Source organism: Choloepus didactylus, chromosome 4 (genome assembly GCF_015220235.1).
Source record: "Choloepus didactylus isolate mChoDid1 chromosome 4, mChoDid1.pri, whole genome shotgun sequence".
NCBI lineage: Eukaryota > Metazoa > Chordata > Mammalia > Pilosa > Megalonychidae > Choloepus > Choloepus didactylus.
In genome coordinates, this window is record NC_051310.1 from 115483476 (window position 1) to 115505101 (window position 21626).

The window sequence follows — 21626 nt, forward strand, 5'->3', positions numbered from 1 at the left end:
GAACAAGGTATTATACAAAAACATTTTTTAAAAATTTGTTTTACCCCTTTGTGGTATTTTATTATGTACATGTATTCCAATTTAAGCAAACACACTATGACAATTGAAATTTATATAAAATATACTTTCATAAGTGATCATTTTACTAAAGGATTCCATGTTATGTAAATGGATCTGGTGTAAGAGTCTGTTTAATGAATTTCTTCCCTGTGCAAGGCCTGGTATAAGAACTGAAAGGATGCATATTTAGGGGTCTGGACTCCAAGTTTATTCATCTGCTGGTAAAGATAACATTTGAGATGAAGTATACTGTTAAATACAGTAGTAAAGTACTATGCAAGTATTTAGTGGTATTGAGTAAGATTAATTTTACATACCAGTTTTTCAAAACACGTACTTGATTTCTTTCTAGTGCCATGTTTTCTTTTTCAACAATGACCTGGATTGTTCAAAGTCACATATCCCCAGTTGTCTTTCTCCAGGTTTTTCTACCTTAACTTACCTTTAGTTTTCCCCCAATTCTTTGGATTTTCTCCCTTCTGTGATAAAAAAAGGTGAAAGTAAATACATTTTTGCTTTTGTGGTGTTTTATTTTATATAACTGTGAAATGAAATACATATTTTTCAGATCTTTTAAATACCAGCAAGATGATACGTTTGGAAGTTTCATTTCATCCACTTTGTTTGTTTATCATTTATTCATTAATTCTATTTTCTTGACTCCCACCAGAGGTGAAAAGATGATGGAAGAGAAAAAAATTTTACTTTCTAAAATGTTGTATTAGTCAGGGTTCTCTAGGGAAACAACCAACGGGAGATATCTATAAATATGAGATTTTATAAAAGTGTCTCACGCAACTGTGGAGATACATGAGTCCAAATTCCATAGGGCAGGATGCACGAGTCCAAATTCTGTAGAGAGGCAGCGAGCTGGCAACTTTGATGAAGGTTTTTGATGAACTCCCCTGGAGAGGCTGGCTGGCTGAAGAAGAAGTGAAAGTTCTCTCTCCCTTGAAAGTCTTCAACTTAATTGGATTAAATCCAGTTGATTGAATTCTCTTAATGCTGAAGACATGCCTTCATTGATGTAATCAGCCACAGATGCAGTCAAACTGACTAATGATTTAAGAAACCAGCCTTCTGGTTTATTAATCAACCACAAATATCTTTGCAGTAACAGACCAGTGCTTGCTTGACCAGACACCTGGGCACCATTACCTGGCAAATTGACACATGATATTCTCATATTTGTATAATTTGCCTTGGAAGTACAGTTAGGTTTTGCTTTATATCACAGTATTACTCGTTACATTGCAATGAGAACTTTTAATATTTAGACATAAAGTCAATAAAACTTTTCATGTCTCCATTTGCTGACTTGTTTGTACACTGAATAGCACAGACTTTATACCTGAATAGTGAAAACATTCTGTAGTGCTTAGGGTGAAGTGAACATAACTTTAATGAAAGTTTTTTAACAGAACACATTGCTTTAAAAATTGCGTAGAAGGATAATCCCTGCTAAATTTGAAACACAAGAAAGGCTGTTACTTTTATTTGCTTTTTAATTTAATATTAGCCCCCTTGAAATGGGGTCCTTTTTGATTTTAAGTTATAGCAGTTCTCAGAATAGCAACCAGATGATTTCACAAGAACCTTATGTCAAAAAATTTTGTATGTAATACAGACTGTCATTCTGAAATTCTCTGTAGGCTGTAAGATTTTCTTACATGTTCATATTTCAATTTTTTAACCCATAAAGTGGGTAGTAACTTAAATTTTGACCCAGGCATACAGAAATGACTGGAAAACCAAGATGCAACATTTTAGGCCTTGAAATAGGAATTTTAAGAGGGATTAAAAACAAATAAAATTAACTTGGGGCTCAGTATTTTCCAAGGGTTGTTTTCTGTTTGTTTTTAAGTAGCACAGGCATTTAGTAAATCTATGAAATGAACAGAATCTAGCAGTCAATCTGGGGGACAAGGTGGACAATAACCCCCCCCCCCCCACTTGGAATCTACTAAATGTGCTTCATTTGGGGGGGGGGGGGGATTGTTCACATTCCATACAGTTATCCAAAGATCCAAAGTGTGCAATCAGTTGCCCCCAGTACCATCATACAGCTGTGCATCCATCACCACAATTAATTTTTTTTTAAATTTTTAGAACATTTTCATTACTCCAGGAAAGAAATAAAGACAAAAAAAGGAAACTCAAATCTTCCCATACCCCTAAACCACCTCCCCCCATTGTTGACTCATAGTATTGGTATAGTACATTTGTTACTGTTGATGAAAGAATGTTAAAATACTACTAACTGTAGTATATAGTTTGCAATAGGTATTTTTTTCCCCTGTATTCCCCATTTGTTCTGGTTCATGAAAGAGATTTCTGATATTTGTACAGTTAATCATGGACATTGCCCACCACAAGATTCACTGTTTTATACATTCCCATCTTTTAGCCTCCAACTTTCCTTCTGGTGACATTGGTGACTCTGAGCTTCCCCTTTCTACCACATTCACACACCATTCAGCACTGTTAGTTATGCTCATAATGTGCTACCGTCATCTCTGTCCATTTCCAAACGTTTATGTTCAACCTAGTTGAACACTCTGCTCATAAGCAACCTCTCCTCATTCTTTAGCCTCGTTCTATATCCTGGTTACTTATATTTTGCGTCTCTGGGTTTACGTATTATAATTAGTTCATATCAGTGAGACCCTGCAATATTTGTTCTTACGTGTCTGAGTTATTTCACTCAATATAGTGCCTTCAAGATTTCTTCATCAACCCATTTTTTTAAAGACAATTTTGTTCACACACCATATATTCCATCCTGAGTAAACAATTGATGGTTCCCTGTATAGTCATGTATTTATATGTTCACCGCCATCACCAGTATCTATCTAAGGACATCTCTATTTCTTCCACGAAGCGGGAGGAAGAATCAAAGAAGGTAAAGAGACAAAAGAAAAAGAAAAAAGAAAAACAAACAAACAAACAAACAAAAAACATGACAGCTGGGAAGCAACAAAAGGAAAGATAGCATTAAACTGAAGTAGAATAAAGAGTCAGATACCATTACCCGTGCCAAGAGTCCCATACCCCTCCCTTATGTCCCCCTCTTACATGCATTTAGCTTTGGTATATTGCCTCTGTTACATTAAAGGAAGCATAATACACTGTTTCTGTTAATTATAGTCTCTAATTTGCATTGATTATATTTTTCCCCCAATACCTCCCTATTTTTAACACCTTGCAAGGTTGACATTCATTTGTTCTCCCTCCTGAAAAAAACATATTTGTACATTTTATCACAGTTGTTGAGCACTCTAGGTTTCACTGAGTATACAGTCCCACTCTTTATCTCTTCTCTTTCCTTCTGGTGTCCCACATGCTCCTAACCTTCCTCTTTCAACCATATTCATAGTTATCTTTGTTCAGTGTACTTACATTGCTGTGCTACCATAACCTAATATTGTGCTTCAAACCTCTCACTCCTGTCTTTTCCCTGTCCGTCTGTAGTGCTCCCTTTAGTATTTCCTGTAGAACAGGTATCTTGTTCACAGACTCTTTCATTGTGTGTTTGTCAGAGAATATTTTAAACTTTCCCTCATATTTGAAGGACAGTTTTACCAGATATAGGATTCTTGGTTGGTGGTTTTTCTCTTTTAGTGTCTTAAATATATCACACCACTTCCTTCTTGCCTCTATGGTTTCTGCTGAGAAATCTGCACATAGTCTTATCAAGCTTTCTTTGTATGTAGTGGATTGCTTTTCTCCTGCTGCTTTCAGGATTCTCTCTTTTCTCTTTGGCGTTTGAAAATCTGATTATTAAGTGTCTTGGTGTAGGCCTATTCAGATATGTTCTGTTTGGGGTATGCTGTGCTTCTTGGATCTGTAATTTTATGTCTTTTGTAAGAGATGGGAATTTTCATTGATTATTTCCTCTATTATTGCTTCTGCCCCTTTTTCCTTCTCTTCCCCCTCTGGGACACCCATGACATGTATGTTCAAGTGTTTCATGTTGTCATTCAAGTCCCTGAGATGTTGCTCGTATTTTTCCATTCTTTTCTCCATCTGTTCTTCCATGTGTAGGATTTTAGGTTTCTTGTTCTCCAGTTCCTGAGTGTTTTCTTCTGCCTCTTAAGATCTGCTGTTGTATGTCTCCATTGTGTCTTTCATCTCTTGTGTTGTGCCTTTCAATTCCATAGATTCTGCCAGTTGTTTTTTTGAACTTTCGATTTCTACCTTATGTACGCCCAGTGTTTTCATTATACACTTCATCTCTTTTGCCATATCTTCCGTAAACTTTTTGAATTGATTTAGCATTAGTTGTTTCAATTCCTGTATCTCAGTTGAAGTGTAACTTTGTTCTTTTGACTGGGCCATATCTTCATTTTTCTTAGTGTAGGTTGTAGTTTTCTGTTGTCTAGGCGTCTGGTTTCCTTGGTTACCCCAATCAGGTTTTCCCACACCAGAACTGTTTTAGGTCCCAGAAGGAGGAAATACTCAGCACCAGGTTTCCTTGAGGATGTGTTTTAGAAGATTGACACACCCTGTGAGGCCTCAAGGCACTGTGCTTTTCCTAACCTGCCCAGCAGGCGGCGCCTGTCAGCCCGTCACTCTCAACCGGTATAAGGAGGTGTGGCCCCTTTAATTCTCAGCTTAAGTTGTTTCTGGATGGATTGTTTTCTCCCAGGCCCTGGGGTCTTGTTCTGAATGGAAGGCAGGTAGTAGAGCTGGGCACCACCTCTTTAATCTTAGGGAAGATACACTGCCTAGGGAATTTTCATTTGCATTTAAATAGGCTCTTTGTCTCTCAGACTCTGCTATCCCCACCCTTGTCTGGGTCAGAGCACTGCAAACTGAAAATGGCTGAGGCTTTCTCCACTGAGCTGCTCAGGTTGAGAGAGAGAAAAAGGGGCAGAAAGCCCCCTTTCAGGGTCAGGCCGTGGCTCCCAGTTTCACCTGTCAGCCAGAGATAGCACCTGGTCCTCTGGGCTCCCCCTCCTGAGACAGAGAAGTCCCCTGGCTCTTCAAGGTCAGTTGTCACTAAAATCCTCTGTCTGCTTGTTGGGGATTTGTAGCTTGCATTGAGTAGTCCATGTTTGCCAGTTAAAACCCCAGTTGGAATTGGCCTGAGGTATATTCGCTTGTTTAGAGAGGGCTGCTCTATCTCAGTGAGGCTTTACAGTTTGTATTATTGTGCGGGGAGGGGGCTCCCAGCTCACGTCTGCGGTTTCTACTCACGAATTCCATGCTGCGATCTCAGGCATTCCTCCCAATCCAGGTGGTTGTACAATGTGTGGACAGTCACGGTTGTCCCCCAGCAGTTATTCCAGATCACTTACTAGTTCCTGATTGTTCATTAGGTGCTCTGGGGGTACTAACTAACTTCCACTTCTCTATGCCACCATCATCTTCTGTCTATACTTCATTTTTTTTTTTATATTCATTTTATTGAGATATATTCACATACCACGCAGTCATACAAAACAAATCGTACATTCGATTGTTCACAGTACCATTACATAGTTGTACATTCATCACCAAAATCAATCCCCAACACCCTCATTACCACACACACAAAAATAACCAGAATAATAATTAAAGTGAAAAAGAGCAACTAAAGTAGAAAAGAACACTGGGCACCCTTGTCTGTTTGTTTGTTTGTTTCCTTCCCCCACCTTTCCACTCATCCATCCACAAACTAGACAAAGGGGAGTGTGATCCCCATGGCCCCCCCAATCCCACTGTCCCCCCTCATAAACCACATTTTTATACAATTGTCTTCGAGATTCATGGGTTCTGGGTTGTAGTTTGATAGTTTCAGGTATCTACCACCAGCTACCCCAATTCATTAGAACCGAAAAAGGGTTGTGTAAATTGTGCGGAAGAGTGCCCACCAGAGTGACCTCTCGGCTCCTTTTGGAATCTCTCTGCCACTGAAGCTTATTTCATTTCCTTTCACATCCCCCTTTTGGTGAAGAAGATGTTCTCCATCCCATGATGCCGGGTCTGCATTCCTCCCCGGGAGTCATATTCCATGTTGCCAGGGAGATTCACTCCCCTGGGTGTCTGATCCCACGTAGTAGGGAGAGCAGTGATTTCACCTTTCAAGTTTGACTTAGCTAGAGAGAGAGGGCCACATCTGAGCAACAAAGAGGCATTCGGGAGGAGGCTCTTAGGCACAATTATAGGGAGGCCTAGCCTCTCCTTTGCAGCAACAGTCTTCCCAAGGGCATATCCCGTGGTAGAGGGCTCAATCCATCAAACCACCAGTCCCCTATGTCTGTGGGCATGTTAGCAACCATTGAGGTAGGGCAGGCCAATACCCCTGCATTCTCCACCAGCTCCTCAAGGGGGCTCTGCATATTTTTTTCCTTGTCTATTTTTTATTTTTTTTTAAACATTTTTTTTTCCTAAGTCAACTGTATGAAAAATAAAAAAATTAAAAAAAAACTAAAAAAAAAAAAAAATACAATAAAAGAACGTTTCAAAGAGACCATAACAAGGGAGTAAGAAAAAGACAACTAACCTAAGATAACTACTTTACTTCCAACATGTTCCTACCCTACCCCAAGAAAGTAACCTAATATAGCAACATTTCTGTGAACTTGTTCCTATTATAACCATCAGAAACTAACAGACCATAGTCATTCCTGGGCATTCCCAGAACATTAAATTTACCCACGATAGCTAATCTGTTCTTCTTGGATTATTGTTCCCCCTTCCTTAATTGCTCTCTATCACTAGTTTCCCTACATTCTACATTATAAACCATTTGTTTTACATTTTTCAAAGTTCACATTAGTGGTAGCATATAGTATATCTCTTTTTGTGCCTGGCTTATTTCGCTCAGCATTATGTCTTCAAGGTTCATCCATGTTGTCATATGTTTCACGACATTGTTCCTTCTTACTGCCGTGTAGTATTCCATCGTGTGTATATACCACATTTTCTTTATCCACTCATCTGTTGAAGGACATTTGGGTTGTTTCCATCTCTTGGCAATTGTGAATAATGCTGCTATGAACATTGGCGTGCAGATATCTATTCGTGTCACTGCTTTCCAATCTTCCGGGTATATACCGAGAAGTGCAATCGCTGGATCGAACGGTAACTCTATATCTAGTTTTCTAAGGAACTGCCAGACTGACTTCCAGAGTGGCTGAACCATTATACAGTCCCACCAACAATGAATAAGTGTTCCAATTTCTCCACATCCCCTCCAGCATTTGTAGTTTCCTGTTTGTTTAATGGCAGCCATTCTAATTGGTGTGAGATGGTATCTCATTGTGGTCTTAATTTGCATCTCTCTAATAGCTAGTGAAGCTGAACATTTATTCATATGTTTCTTGGCCATTTGTATTTCCTCTTCAGAGAAGTGTCTTTTCATATCTTTTGCCCATTTTATAATTGGGCTGTCTGTACTATTGTCATTGAGTTGTAGGATTTCTTTATATATGCAAGATATCAGTCTTTTGTCAGATACATGGTTTCCAAAATTTTTTTCCCATTGAGTTGGCTGCCTCTTTACCTTTTTGAGAAATTCCTTTGAGTGTACTTCATTTTTAAAGTACAATATTGATGTACTAATGTGGAATTAAAAAATGGGAAGAAAAATCACCCTAGTGAAGATTACTAGTCTTTATCACCTAATGCTTTTGTTTGTGTTTTCAATTCTATATACTCATCTCATTTCAAATGTTTTGTTTCTCACTCTCTCAAGTGTGTATGCAGTCACAATATTTATCTACTTTCATGGCTTCATATACCAAATATATACGCACTTGACTAGTTCACTCTATATCTCCACTAGGATGTCCAATAGATTGTATTTAAAACCAGACTCCTGATTCTAGTTCCCTATCCACAAAACTGTATTTCCTGTGGTCTTCTTTTCTCAGTAAATGCCAAACGCATTGTAAATACACTTTTAGTTGACCTTTTTTCTTCTCAGATTCTCACATCACGTATTTGATCAATCAGCAAATTCTATCTACTCTACCTTCAGAATACATATGGAATCTGACCACTTCTCACTACTTCCCCAGCAACTACCCTGAGCTGGGCCACCATCCTCTCTCACCTGAATTGCTGCTTAATTACTTCCGCTGCTGTTATCCCTGTAGTCCTCCACTCAGCAGTTAGCGTGAGCCTTATCTCTGTTCAAAGCCTTCCAGGCTGCTTACCATTTTCCTCAAAGTAAACCCAGAGAACTTGCAATGGTATGCAAAGCCCTATGTGATCTGGTCCTTAACCATTTCTCTAATGTCATCTCCCACCACTCTTGTGCATGCATACTTTCCTTCAACCGCACATCCTCCTTGAACCCACAAGGCCCCCTTGCAGTAGTTTTTCCTGGTGTGGGAGGGTGGGGCCCCGTTTTCACATGGCTTTTTCCCCTACTTCGTTTAGATCTCTGCTCAAATGTAGGTTTTTATCAGGGAGGTCTTCCCAGACCACCTTGCATAAAATAGTAATTCCATACAGTTCAGTACTCCCTGTTCTCCTTACCCTGCTTTAGTTTTTTTCCCATATCACTTAATCTTTCATATTAGTATATTTATTTATTAATTGTCTCCTCCTCACTTCTGACCCCCAACCTCCAGCCCCCAGCTAGAATATAAGCTCTGTGAGAGAGGGAATGTAGTTTTTTGTTCATTGCTGTATAACCAGCACTTAGAACAGTTGTTGGAATCTAGTAGGTACATTTGTTAAATAACTATTCAGAAAGGTGATAAAATTCAGGTATTGATTACTAATGCTATTAAAATTACCTCTGAACTGTTTTCTGAGCCCTTTTGAATGTCAATGCATCATTTTTATTTTCAGATTGGGACAGTGCAACTTTAAGTAATGAGTCACTCTTGGACACTGTGTCTAGATTTGTTCTTGCAGCTCTTCTGAAACACACAAATTTACTTAATCAAGCATGTGGAGAAAGCCGGCAAGTAACTTAAAACTATCCTCAGATAAATATTTGCTCTCATGATGTTAGAAATTAGGTAACTTTTAAATTTTGGTTCTTTATTTAGGTATCAGCCTAGTAAAAGCTTATCAGAAGTGTACCGTTGTGTATACAAAGTTCGAAGTCGTTTACTTGCTTGCAAGAACCTTGAACTTATTCAGACCAGATCATCATCACGAGACAGATGGGTAAGGTTGGAAAGAAATTAGTTTTTATGTTTTTCTGCATACTGTGAGAGATGACTCCATATTGTTTCATGTGAGGAAAAAAAAGTCTTTATCGCAGATGTTCAATAAATGTTGAGTAGTTCTTTTGTTAGTGAAAAAACAAACATACAAACAAAATGAAATATTTGGGGTTTATTTAACCTTACATGTATCAAGTGTGATGGCTCTTAAGAAAGCTTATATAGTCTTAGGCTGCATACATAATATAATAGTAACAAATTGAATTATCCAAATCACAGGAAATATTACTCCTCTTTTTTATGTGGATCAGAATGTATTTTAATTCTCCTGTTTAATTTGGAGTACTGTAATTTTTGAGGGACATTAACAAACTAAACTGTAGTCATAAAATAGTTCAGATTGGTGAGAATTCCCAAAGTCATCTTCTATAACAACTAGAAAGTCTCAAAAATGTTCAACCTAGAGAAGTGAAAACAAAGAAGGTCACGTAATAGCTGCCTTAAAAATATTTAAAGAGCTTTCATGTAGAAGAAGAAATAAGTATGTTCCTTGTCATTCCGGAGGGTACAGCTAGGACCTAAGGGTAACAATTATTTGGGAATCATCATTAGTTGATTGTAAGAAAAATTTTAATAATTTAAGCTGTCCACCATTGGAGGTGAAGATTAAAACCATTTCTTAAGTAAGGTTCAGAAGTAATTCTTGCAGCAAAAATGAGATGACTTCTAAAGTGCTCAGTAGTTCTAATAACATAATCTTTTAATTGTAAATACTAGCCTGTAAAATACATCACCTTCAGAAATGCTTACTTTTAAACTTCACATATTAGTGTTTTGTACTCCATTATTCAGTTCTTAGATTTAAAAAACCCATCTCTATGTCCTTATTTGTGTTACAGTAGACTTTTGGTATGTACTAGTTTGATATTTGTGTATATAGCTGTTTGTTATTGACCTTCAAAGTCCATGAAATATATTAATTTGCCATTTTGTTGAGGCTCAAATTTGAAACTCACATATTATAGGGATAAATGACTGTATACTGTGTGCATCTGACAGCTTTGTGTCCCCTTCTCTGTGGAATTCTTAAGTTATTTATTGGTAATGGATCACAAAATAACTTTTATTGTGGATTAAGGAGGTCATTTGAAATTTTCGTTTTTACTTTATGTTGAATTTTCTGGGTGACATTATATACTGTTATGGTATTTGTGACTCTCTTGGTTGTTGTAAGGACTCTATCCTTTGGTTGACTGCTAAGTAGCATAACAACTGTGGGAAATAAAGTTAACATTAGCTTTATCAGATTTCTAATTTTTGGTTTCTTCGGGGACAAATAAATTAAAGGAGGAAAAAAAACCCCACAAAACCAATATGGTTTTTAATTTAGAATTATTAAACATTTATACAGAGTAATAAGAACATATACAACTTGAGGGAGACTGAATAGAATCAAAATTGTGTTCTTTAATTACCTTTTATGCTTGGTGAAATCCTTAGCATAACTTATTTTAAGTTGCAGGTTTGTAGGGGTTTACAGTTGAACAGCAGTATAAATACATAGTAATTTATAGGATGATATTTCATCAAAATACGAAAGAAGAGAGAGAGCACATGTGTATGTGTACATATAATGTGTATATATGCATATATTTTTTCTATTCTTTCAGATTTAGCCAGCATATCTTTTGGGTTTTTGGTAGAATTCATGTGTTACTGATATGAGCAGTATTTTCCATGGTAAAAAAAAAATGTTAAGGTTTTTAATGAAGTTTTTCAAAGCTTTTGAAAAATATATTCAGTGTAGGTTCTGATAATTTCTTTAAGATCTCAGAAAACCAAGACCCGGCAGATGTTGATCCTCAAGAGCATTCATTTACCCGGACTATTGATGAAGAAGCCGAAATGGAAGAACAGGCTGAGAGAGACCGAGAAGAGGGGCATCCGGAGCCAGAGGACGAGGAGGAAGAGCGAGAGCATGAAGTGATGACAGCTGGCAGTGAGTACTCCCTTCTTATCATACAGATGCAGATACATATCATAGTATTCTTTTTGGTAGGGGAGCTGACTTTGGAGAGAAAGGCAAATGTTTCTCCACAGTTTTTCTAAAAGGATCTGATATTCTGCTGATCTGAATTTACATTAGCTAGCTGGTAGGTTGTTTTGAATATATAAACATATAAAGTACTCAAACAAAGATTTTTAAGTGAAACATGAGAATTAGTTTAATTATGATTTTGAATGAATTTGAATTTATTTATCATCTTTCTTTGGTTTAATATTTGTAATTTGGTAGTCTTGTCCTAGCCTTAATGTTTCAGGAGGTTTTACAAGGTCCACCTGAAGTTGTATGCTAGGCCCACTCTGAAGCCGTTGTATTGCATGTGCAGGGCCGAAAAGCAAGCATGTCAGTATCTGTGCCACTGAGCCTCAGGCATGGGATGATATCTGTGAGCTGCTGATACAAGTTTTTCAAAGTATGCACTCTGGGAGTACTAGCTGTCCATCTTCCTGGCAGATCTCTTTGTGATGAGGAAGAAAGCCCTTTTATTGCCTAATTTTAGGAGAGTCCAATTATTTTCCATATGTAGAACTTTTAAAAGTATAAATTTCACCCGCTTACTATACTGCTATTTTCGTTAGGGAGCAAGAGTATGCATGAGAAAAGTGCTGGCTGGGTTAATAAAATTTTTTCATACTTTTATATTACAAGGCTACAGATAGTTTTTAAGGTAATTATTTAGATGCTTAAAGAGAAGTGTCAAAGCTTTTTAAAAAAATTTCCTAGTATCTTTTGAGTGATTTGGCTTTTCTAAGTTAAAGTATTCAACTTGTAGCCTAAAACATTACTGGTGTTGGAATTGTTATTATTGATATATTTGTGGTCTGCATACTTGTAAAAATGATTTTGAGGTGGCTCACAACAAACCCAAAAAACAATTAAAACAAGGGGAAAAAAGATCAAGCCCATTTGGAGGAAAGGAGATTAGAGATGGGAAGGAAGAATAATTATATTTTAAAAATCCATGCTGGAAGAACTTTTGCATTTGAATTTAAAACTTAGTTTAGAAATTCCTGGAAGCAAAAGCCAAAGGGGAAAGCACAGTAACAAAATATAACCCTTAATTACAGTAAAAGGAAGCATAATAGTTATGATCAGAGTAATCTTTAAACTAGCTACCATTTTTGAGCACCTATTGTATGCTGGGCAATGGGTCAAGTACTTTATATAGATTAACTCATTTAATCATCACAAAAGCTTTATGAGATGAATTCTAGTATTATCCCATTTTAAAGATTGGTAAATTGAGGTGTAAGACAACAAAATTATGTGCCTAGGGGTCACAATTAATATATTAGTGACATCTGGAATTAGATCTCATAGATACCAGGTCTGCTGCAAACTCCAGTGGCCATGCTCTTAAATACTTAAATTGATTTCTAGCTCTGGACTGTTAGAGAGTATGTTGCTTTGATTTTTTAGAAATGAGGGACTTTAAATAGCGTAATGAAAGTATCCTCATAATAATTTTATAAAGTACAGAGAACCATTTTTAAAGTTTGTACTTCATATTAGCAAATGAATCTGGTATTTTACTAACATTTTTGCCTGGGTTCCCTATCAAGAACACCATCTTCACTCTAAATTTGAACAGAAAATTATTTTCCTATTGTGAAATATCACAGCATCAAAACCATGTTGAGAAGATGGCGGCATAGAGAGGAGTGGAAGACTGTTAGTCCCCCCCTGGAACAATTCATAAATGACCAAAAAACTAGAAAATAACCTGGAATAACTGCAGGGAGACAAACGTCCATTCATCATCCACCAACCTGAATTGGGAGGAATGCCCGAGATCGTAGCATAAAATCTGTAAGTAAAACTGCGGACCCGCGCTGAGAGCTGAGAGCCGAGAGCCCCTCTCTCATGGAAGCCTCGGGGTGCTAGAGAGCAGCACTCTCTCAGCCCAGCTCCAACTGGGGTTTTAATGTTAACTGCTCAATACAGACAGCAAATCCTCAACAAGCAGACAGAGGCTTTTGGTGACAACTGACCTTGGGAGAGTTGGGGGACATAACTGTCTCAGGACGGGGAGCCCAGAGAATCGGGTGCTATCTCTGGCTGATGGGTGAACCTGGGAGCTTTTCTGCCCTTTTCTCCCTCTATGGAGAAAACCTCAGCCATTTTCAGCCCACAGTGCTTTGCGGTAAAGACATCCTCAGTCATTTTAAAATTAAAACACTTTGATCAGCAGAGTCAGAGAAACAAAGAACTTATTGATTTGCAGTTGACCTCTCTGGAGGGGGCATAGCTTCCCAAGAGGAAAGGGAGGGGCCCAGCTCTACTGCCTGCCTTTTCAGAACCAGACTCCAAAGCCTGGGGGAGGAGAGCCACAGGCCACACCCTCTTACACCAGCTGGTCACAGGCTGACAGGTGCACTTGCCAGGCAGAAAAGCACAGGTGTATCAATCCTCTAAGAAGAACCATCAGGGAAACCAGATACTGAATATTTCCTCCTTCTGTGACCTGAACCTGTTCTCGTCTGGGAAAACCTGATTGGGCTGGCCTAGGAGGTCAGATGCCTAGACAACAGAAGACTACAACCTACACTAAGAAAAACGAAGCTATGGCCCAGTCAAAGGAACAAACGTACACTTCAACTGAGATACAGGAATTTAAACAACTAATGCTAAATCAATTCAAAAAGTTTAGAGAATATTTCGCAAAAGAGATAGAGGCTGTAAAGAAAACGCTGGGCATACGTAAGGCAGAAATCGAAAGTTCAAAGAAACAACTAGTAGAATCTATGGAAATGAAAGGCACAACACAAGAGATGAGAGACACAATGGAAACATACAACAGCAGATCTCAAGAGGCAGAAGAAAGCACTCAAGAACTGGAGAACAAAACACCTGAAAGCCTGCACGCAAAGGAGCAGATGGAGAAAAGAATGAAAAAATATGATCAACATCTCTGGGAACTTAAGGACGAAACAAAGTACAAGAATGTACGTATCATTGGTGTCCCAGAAGGAAAAGAGAAGGGAAAAGGGGCAGAGGCAGTAATAGAGGAAATAATCAATAAAAATTTTCCGTCTCTTATGAACGACATAAAATTACAGTTCCAAGAAGCGCAGCGTACTCCAAACAGAATAGATCTGAATAGGCCTACGCCAAGACACTTAATAATCAGATTATCAAATGTTAAAGACAAAGAGAGAATTCTGAAAGCAGCAAGAGAAAAGCAATCCATCACATACAAAGGAAGCTTAATAAGACTCTGTGTGGATCTCTCAGCAGAAACCATAGAGGCAAGAAGGAAGTGATGTGATATAGTTAAGATACTGAAAGAGAAAAACCACCAACCAAGAATCCTATATCCAGCAAAGCTGTCCTTCAGATATGAGGGACAGCTCAAAATATTTTCCGACAGACAATGAGAGACTTCATGAACAAGACATCCGCGCTACAGGAAATACTAAAGGGAGCACTACAGAGTGATAGAAGACAGGAATGCATAGTTTGGAACACAATTTTGGGAGATGGTAGCACAGCAATGTAAGTACACTGAACAAAGATAACTATGAATATGGTTGAGAGAGGAAGGTTGGGAGCATGTGAGACACCAGAAGAAAGGAGGAAAGATAAAGACTGGGACTGTGTAACTTGGTGAAATCTGGAGTGTTCAACAATTGTGATAAAATGTACAAATATGTTCTTTTACGAGAGAGAACAAGCAAATGTCAACCTTGCAAGGTGTTAAAAATGGGGAGGCATTGGGGGAGGGATGCAATCAACATAAACTAGAGACTGTAACTAACAGAATCATTGTATTATGGTTCCTTTAATGTAACAAAGATGATATACTAAGGTAAATGCAGATAAGAGGGGGAATAGGGGAGGCAAGGTAGACACTTGACATTGGTGGTATTGTCTGACTCTTTACTCTGATTTAAGGTTACTTTTCCTTTTGCTACTTCCTAGCTGTCATTTTTTTTCCTCTTTCTTTTGCCTCTGTACCTTCTTTGACTCTCCCTCCTGCCTTGTGGAAGAAATGTAGATGCCCTTATATAGATAGTGGTGAAGGTGGTGAATACATAAATGTGTGACCATACAGAAAACCATCGACTGTTTACTTAGGATGGAATGTATGGTGTGTGAACAAAACCATCTTAAAAAAAAAAAAAAATGGGTTGATGACAAAACCTCGAGGGCAATATACTGAGTGAAATAAGCCAGACACATAAGGACAAATATTGCAGGGTCTCACTGATGAGAACTAATTATAATATGTAAACTCATAGACATGAAATATAAGGTACCAGATAATAGGATGAGGCTTAAGAATGGGAGCGGTTGCTTAGTATGAGCAGAATGTTCAACTAGGATGAACTTAAATGTTTGGAAATGAACAGAGGTGTCAGTAGCAAGATGTGAGAAAAACTAACAGTGCCAAATGGTGCGTGAATGAGATGGAAAGGGGAAACTCAGAGTCATGTATGTCACCAGAAGGAAAGTTGGAGGTCAAAAGATGGGAATGTATAAAACTGAATCCTGTGGTGGGCAATGTCCGTGATTAACTGTACAAATATTAGAAAACTCTTCCATGAACCAGAACAAATGGGGAATATAGGGGGAAAAAATACCTATTGCAAACTATATACTACAGTTAGTAGTATTTTAACATTCTTTCATCAACAGTAACAAATGTACTATACCAGCACTATGAGTCAACAATTGATGGGGGTTGGTTAGGGATATGGGAGGATTTGAGTTTCCTTTTTTTTTTTTTTTCATCTTTCACTTTATTTCTTGTCTGGAGTAATGAAAAAGTTCTAAAAATTAAACAAAAATTAAGTGTGGTGATGGTTGTGCAGCTGTATGAGGGTTCCAGGGGCAACTGATTGTACACTTTGGATCTTTGGATAATTGTATGGTATCTGAACAATTCCAATAAAAATTAAAAAAAAAAAAGTATATGATGTGAGCAATTACAAGAAGGAGTGAAGTTGTGAGACACACAAGTAGGTGAATGAATCCTGTAGACAGCATTTTGAGTGAAGTACACCAGAAAAAAAACCACTATAATGCCTCACCGATCTGGACGAACTACAATGTGTAAACTCAGAATTGAATCTTAGAGCACAGCCTAACAGGGAAATCATTATTGTAATGGTCCCTAGAGTGTAAGCTTTTACAGCAGTCAAATCTATTCCTGAATTGTAATGGCTGTCTCCAAACTCTGAGATGTTGATCCCTTGGTGTATAACCTGATTGGTCTCTGGAACATTGGGTATCTGTGTGACACCTGAAATTCAGAGCTAGAGCTCTGCAGATATGAATGTCAGTATTAACGCATACAGCAACTGTTTAAAAAAAAAAAAAAGGTGAAAAAGAGCCCAGACTTCAATTAGAGATATGAATGAAGCAGATCTGGTTAAGACAAGGGCAAACCGGGCCAAAGGGTAAAGGTTGAAACTAACTGTGTTCAAACTTCAACTTCCATGTGAGACCAAAGGAAGAGATGTTTATTTGGTGTAGGATCTATATTTTCTAAACACTCTAACTTCTACAGTCCATTTGTTCAAACAACACAATTACATGGAACTTTGAATAGGAAGTGAGATATGGCAGGTCTGTATAGGTTAGAGTGAAATAACAACACATCCCAAAGTAATTTGGGCAGAGAATAAAAATATATATTCAGGGACCCCTGAGGAGCTGGGGAAGGATGCGGAGATGTTGGACTTCCTCAAAACAAAAACAAAAACAGAAAACCTTGTTGACTCCATTGACTTTTTTTTTTTTTAAGGCCACAGAGCCTTTAATGAACTAGTGTCTTAAGTCACACACCATCACTCTTGCCCTATTATATTATACTAAATGCGAATCACTGAGTCCATTCCATGATCAAGGTAAGGGAATTAGGCTCCACATTTTAAAGGACTGTCAAAGAATTTATGGACATATTTTAAATCGCCCTGTTTTATGGGATTTTTATTGATGCCCTTGATCGGGTTGAGGAAACTCCCTTCTATTCCTATTTCTTGAGTGATTTTATCATGAAATGGTGTTGGATTTTGTCAAATATTTTTCGCCATCTACTGAGATGATCATCTGTTTTCTCTCCCTTTACTCTATTAATGTGGTGTACTATATTGGCTGATTTTCAAATGTTGAACCTACCTTGCATTCCTGGGATAAAACCCAGTTGGTTGTGGTGTCTAATCCATTTATATGCTCCTGGATTTGACTCCATTGACTTTTTACACTTGTGTACTGGGGAAGGACTGGCATCAAATGGCTGTTCTTGGTGATGCTACTGCTACCTGGCTCTGGAGGCAATATTGGCCATATATTATAACCAGATTCTGTTTCAACAAAGACCTTTGGTGGTTGTGTTCTTTTAATGTGTTCAAGATTCAGCAAAGTGTAGGCACTTTGGTATTATGTGGACTTTGGAAGGAGTTATGTGGACTTTGGAAGGGGAAAGGAGGCTTTTCACTATAACTAATGTAACTTTGCATTTTGCCTATTTAAATCTGACATTTTCATACCAAAGTCTTGAATATTTCAGAAATAGGCAGTTATTTTTATCTAACTCAGTGCTTCTCAAACTTTAGCTAGACTTCAAAACCATCTAGAGGGCTTATTAAAACAGATTGCTGTGCCCCACTCCTAGGACTTTTGATTTAGTAGGTTTGGATGGGCCCAAAATTTGCATTTCCAGACCCTGCTGATACTGCTGGTTTAGGACAAACTTTGAAAACCACTGATTTAGCTCATTATTAAGGTAGAAGTAGACTAAGCCAAATTCTAAGTTCTGTAAAGGCATATGAGTGTTTTCTATAGTAATTTTTATGAAAAGTGTAAGGTTGTATGTGCATTTTTGATGATTTAAATTTTGTTACTACACTGATATCTAAAAAATAATTTTCCCTCTTTCAATAAATTTTCAGTCCAAACTTTTTAACTTTTTTTTATTATTATTATTTTCTTTGCTCTTCTCTCCCCATGTGTTAAAACCTTGTTTTTGTGCTGTATGTTACAGAAATCTTTCAGTGTTTCCTCTCAGCCCGTGAAGTAGCTCGTAGCCGAGATCGAGATAGAATGAACAGTGGGGCAGGGTCTGGGACTCGAGCTGATGATCCACCTCCTCAGTCTCAGCAAGAACGAAGAGTCAGCACAGACCTTCCAGAAGGTCAGGATGTGTACACTGCTGCCTGCAACTCCGTGATCCATCGGTGTGCCCTGTTAATATTAGGAGTAAGTCCTGTGATCGATGAGCTTCAGAAGCGAAGAGAAGAAGGACAGTTGCAGCAACCTTCAACAAGTACCTCTGAAGGGAGTGGACTTATGACCAGGTGGGAATAAGTAGAAACTTAAAAGAATACCCATCTCCCTTTGTTACTTTATGTATTGAAATGGTTTTCAAAGTTATAGCATTCCTCAAAAATTAACACAGACATGGAGGAGGAAGTACAAATTGACTAGGCTGAATTTTTTTTTTTAAATCTTCGTTTTATTGGGATATATTCACATACCACACAGTCATACAAAACAAATCATACATTCGATTGTTCACAGTACCATTACATAGTTGTACATTCATCACCTAAATCAATCCCTGACACCTTCATTAGCACACAAACAAAAATAACAAGAATAATAAAGTGAAAAAGAGCAATTAAAGTAAAAAAGAACACTGAGTGCCTTTGTCTGTTTGTTTGTTTGTTTCCTTCCCCTGTTTTTCTACTCATCCATCCATAAACTAGACAAAGGAGTGTGGTCCTTCTGGCTTTCCCAATCCCATTGTCACCCCTCATAAGCTACATTTTTATACAATTGTCTTTGAGATTCATGGGTTCTGGGTTGTAGTTTGATAGTTTCAGGTGTCTACCACCAGCTACCCCAATTCTTTAGAACCTAAAAAGGGTTGTCTAAATTGTGCGTAAGAGTGCCCACCAGAGTGACCTCTCGGCTCCTTTTGGAATCTCTCTGCCACTGAAGCTTATTTCATTTCCTTTTACATCCGACTAGGCTGAATTTAAAGTAATGTAGCAGGGATACTGATTCAGCCTAGAATATGCATTTCTGGTTAAATGAGAATGCACAGTTTTTTCATACATTTAGGCAACAGCAGTTGAGAAGCATATGAAGTATTTTGTGTCTCTGTAATTTAGTGGCATGCAAGTTATTTTGATGTAATTGAGGAGGGCCTTATGCTTAGATCAGAGTCAGGATTTCCCATCACAGACATAATTACTTCTCATTGTGTGTGTCTATTATCTCTATGCTGCTAGTTCCATTCAATTTTAAGTTCACTAACAGTCCCAAATCAAAAAATTTTTCTTTGTGCATGTGAGACAGGAGTGAAAGTCTTACTGCAGAGAGCCGGCTAGTCCACGCAAGTCCAAATTATAGACTGATCAAGTCGAGGAGTGAATCTGATTTGTCTCAGCCTGAATCAGATGAAGAGGGTTACGTACTGGTAGGTATACCTAGATTCATGAAGAAGGATTTTTATTTTCAAAATATAGAGACATAAGGATTTTGTTAGAGTAAGTTAATCTACATTTGTTTGGACATGAAGTTTTTTTTATAAAGAACTTTAAGAGAAATGAGATAATTATATTTCATCGGTATTTACCACCTATATGTTAATGACTCTCAGATTTCTGTCTTTAGCCTTGACTTCTTCCTAAACTCAGATTCATATATTTGATTCCTTGATGGATATTCCACCTGAATGTCAGGTTACCCCAATCTTAATCTATCCAAAGATGAACTTATCTTTCTCCCTAAGCTGCTTCTCTCTTCTTTCTCTCTTACCTCCTGGTACCTGTATCTTCACCCCCACCCCCACCGCAACAATCCAATTAGTTATCAAGTCTTGAAAATTTTACTCTGAATATGTTTTCTAATATGTCTTCGCCTCTCTATCTCTTCAGTCACTGATCTATTTCAACTTTCTCTTTTGCCTGGACTAACAGAACCCTCCAAACTGGTTGCTCCATGTCCTGTCTTGTACCCATCTTCCACATTTCACTAGAATAATATATCTAAAATACAAATCTGTTATAGCTCCTCTACTTAAAATCTTTCAGTAGCTCTCAGCTATCTACCAAACAAGCCTCAGAACCTGGACTGTAGTCATTTAGAGTAAAAATCAAACAGATGAGGTGCTATTTTATCCAAGAAGTAGGAAGTAAAGTGTGCTATGGTGTGACAGGACATTGTAAAGTGAAAACTGACTAAAAGATTGCTTCTCTTCAAGGAACTTTGGGCTTGGAGTTGATAGCTGGATTTTTTTAAAAAGCAGACTTATTCACATACCATACAATCCTTCCAATGTATACTGATAATCTGGATTTTCATTAGGTTGTTCCTTTGCCTTATGTATGATTCTGTATGTGCCATTTGACATCTCTGAGACTTGGTATCCCATTAGATGGTATGGGAATAATATTATCTGTTATATACATGTGTCAGATTTGGCTTCTGGCCCTGATTCTACTGCTGAAGAGTTGTGAGACCTTGGTCATGTCATGTGACCACTCAGACAGAAACTCTGTTTTTGTGGATTGAGTGATTTATAAGCTTCATTTTTGGCTCTGAAATTCCTGTTGTGTGAATTGAGATAATGGATATAAAAATATTTTGGAAATATAGAGTACTGCATAAACAAAAAGGTATTGTTTAAAAGAAACTTGCAAGCATAAAAGATTCCTCACCTAAGGGAAGGTGAACAATCTTTGGGTGAATTTCATTGTTTCATGATGTTTTTGTTTGTCTGTCTTCCTTTTATCCTTCGTCTCCATTAGTGTTTCTGTACTCCCAGTCCTCTCCCAATCTTGCAGTTTACTGAGATTTCTTTCTGTCCATTTATTTTTCCAGTCTAATCAGTCTCATCATCTAGTTGCCTAAACCTGTGATAATTTTAAAACATAAATCATGTCAGTTCTCTGCTCGATATCCTCCAATGACTTCACATTTTCTTAGAATACAAGCCTAAGTCCTTACAGAGGGATGGATGTACAGGCCCTACAAGGCCAACATTATCTGACCCTACTATCTCTCTGATCTCCTTCTCTACTACTCTCCCTGATGACTCTCCTACCACACTGACCTCTTGACTGTTCTATGAACATACCAGGCAAGTTCTCCTTGGGGCCCATAAAGCTATTTCTTCTACCTGGAATACTCTGATCAACATGGCTAATTCCCTCACCTTCTTGAAATCTTCATTCTTATGTTACTTTTTCAATAAGGCCTAAAGTTTCTGTTACTGTACACTAGATTATGAGCTCTTCAAGGGCAGGAATTTTTACTGTTTTAATCACTGCTTTATCACAAGCACATGTAATAGTACCTGGCACACACGTAGTATGCAGTCAATAAATATTTTAAGAATGAATGAATGAATGTCAAATCTATTTTGGTTCCCATTTCTT

At 37.7% G+C, this 21626-nt stretch overlaps 1 protein-coding gene across 8 annotated transcripts in view; it reads left to right on the forward strand.

Annotated features, from left to right (window-relative positions):
• The window catches only part of HERC1 (HECT and RLD domain containing E3 ubiquitin protein ligase family member 1), a 260009-nt gene that overhangs the window by 120126 nt on the left and 118257 nt on the right, over positions 1–21626 (forward strand). For all 8 annotated transcript variants that reach the window (XM_037833741.1, XM_037833743.1, XM_037833744.1 and 5 more), the window contains 5 exons: positions 8848–8962; positions 9051–9171; positions 10998–11169; positions 18224–18536; positions 19543–19663. In XM_037833741.1, coding sequence (XP_037689669.1) covers positions 8848–8962; positions 9051–9171; positions 10998–11169; positions 18224–18536; positions 19543–19663 — 842 coding nt within the window. The remainder of the gene's footprint in view (positions 1–8847; positions 8963–9050; positions 9172–10997; positions 11170–18223; positions 18537–19542; positions 19664–21626) is intronic.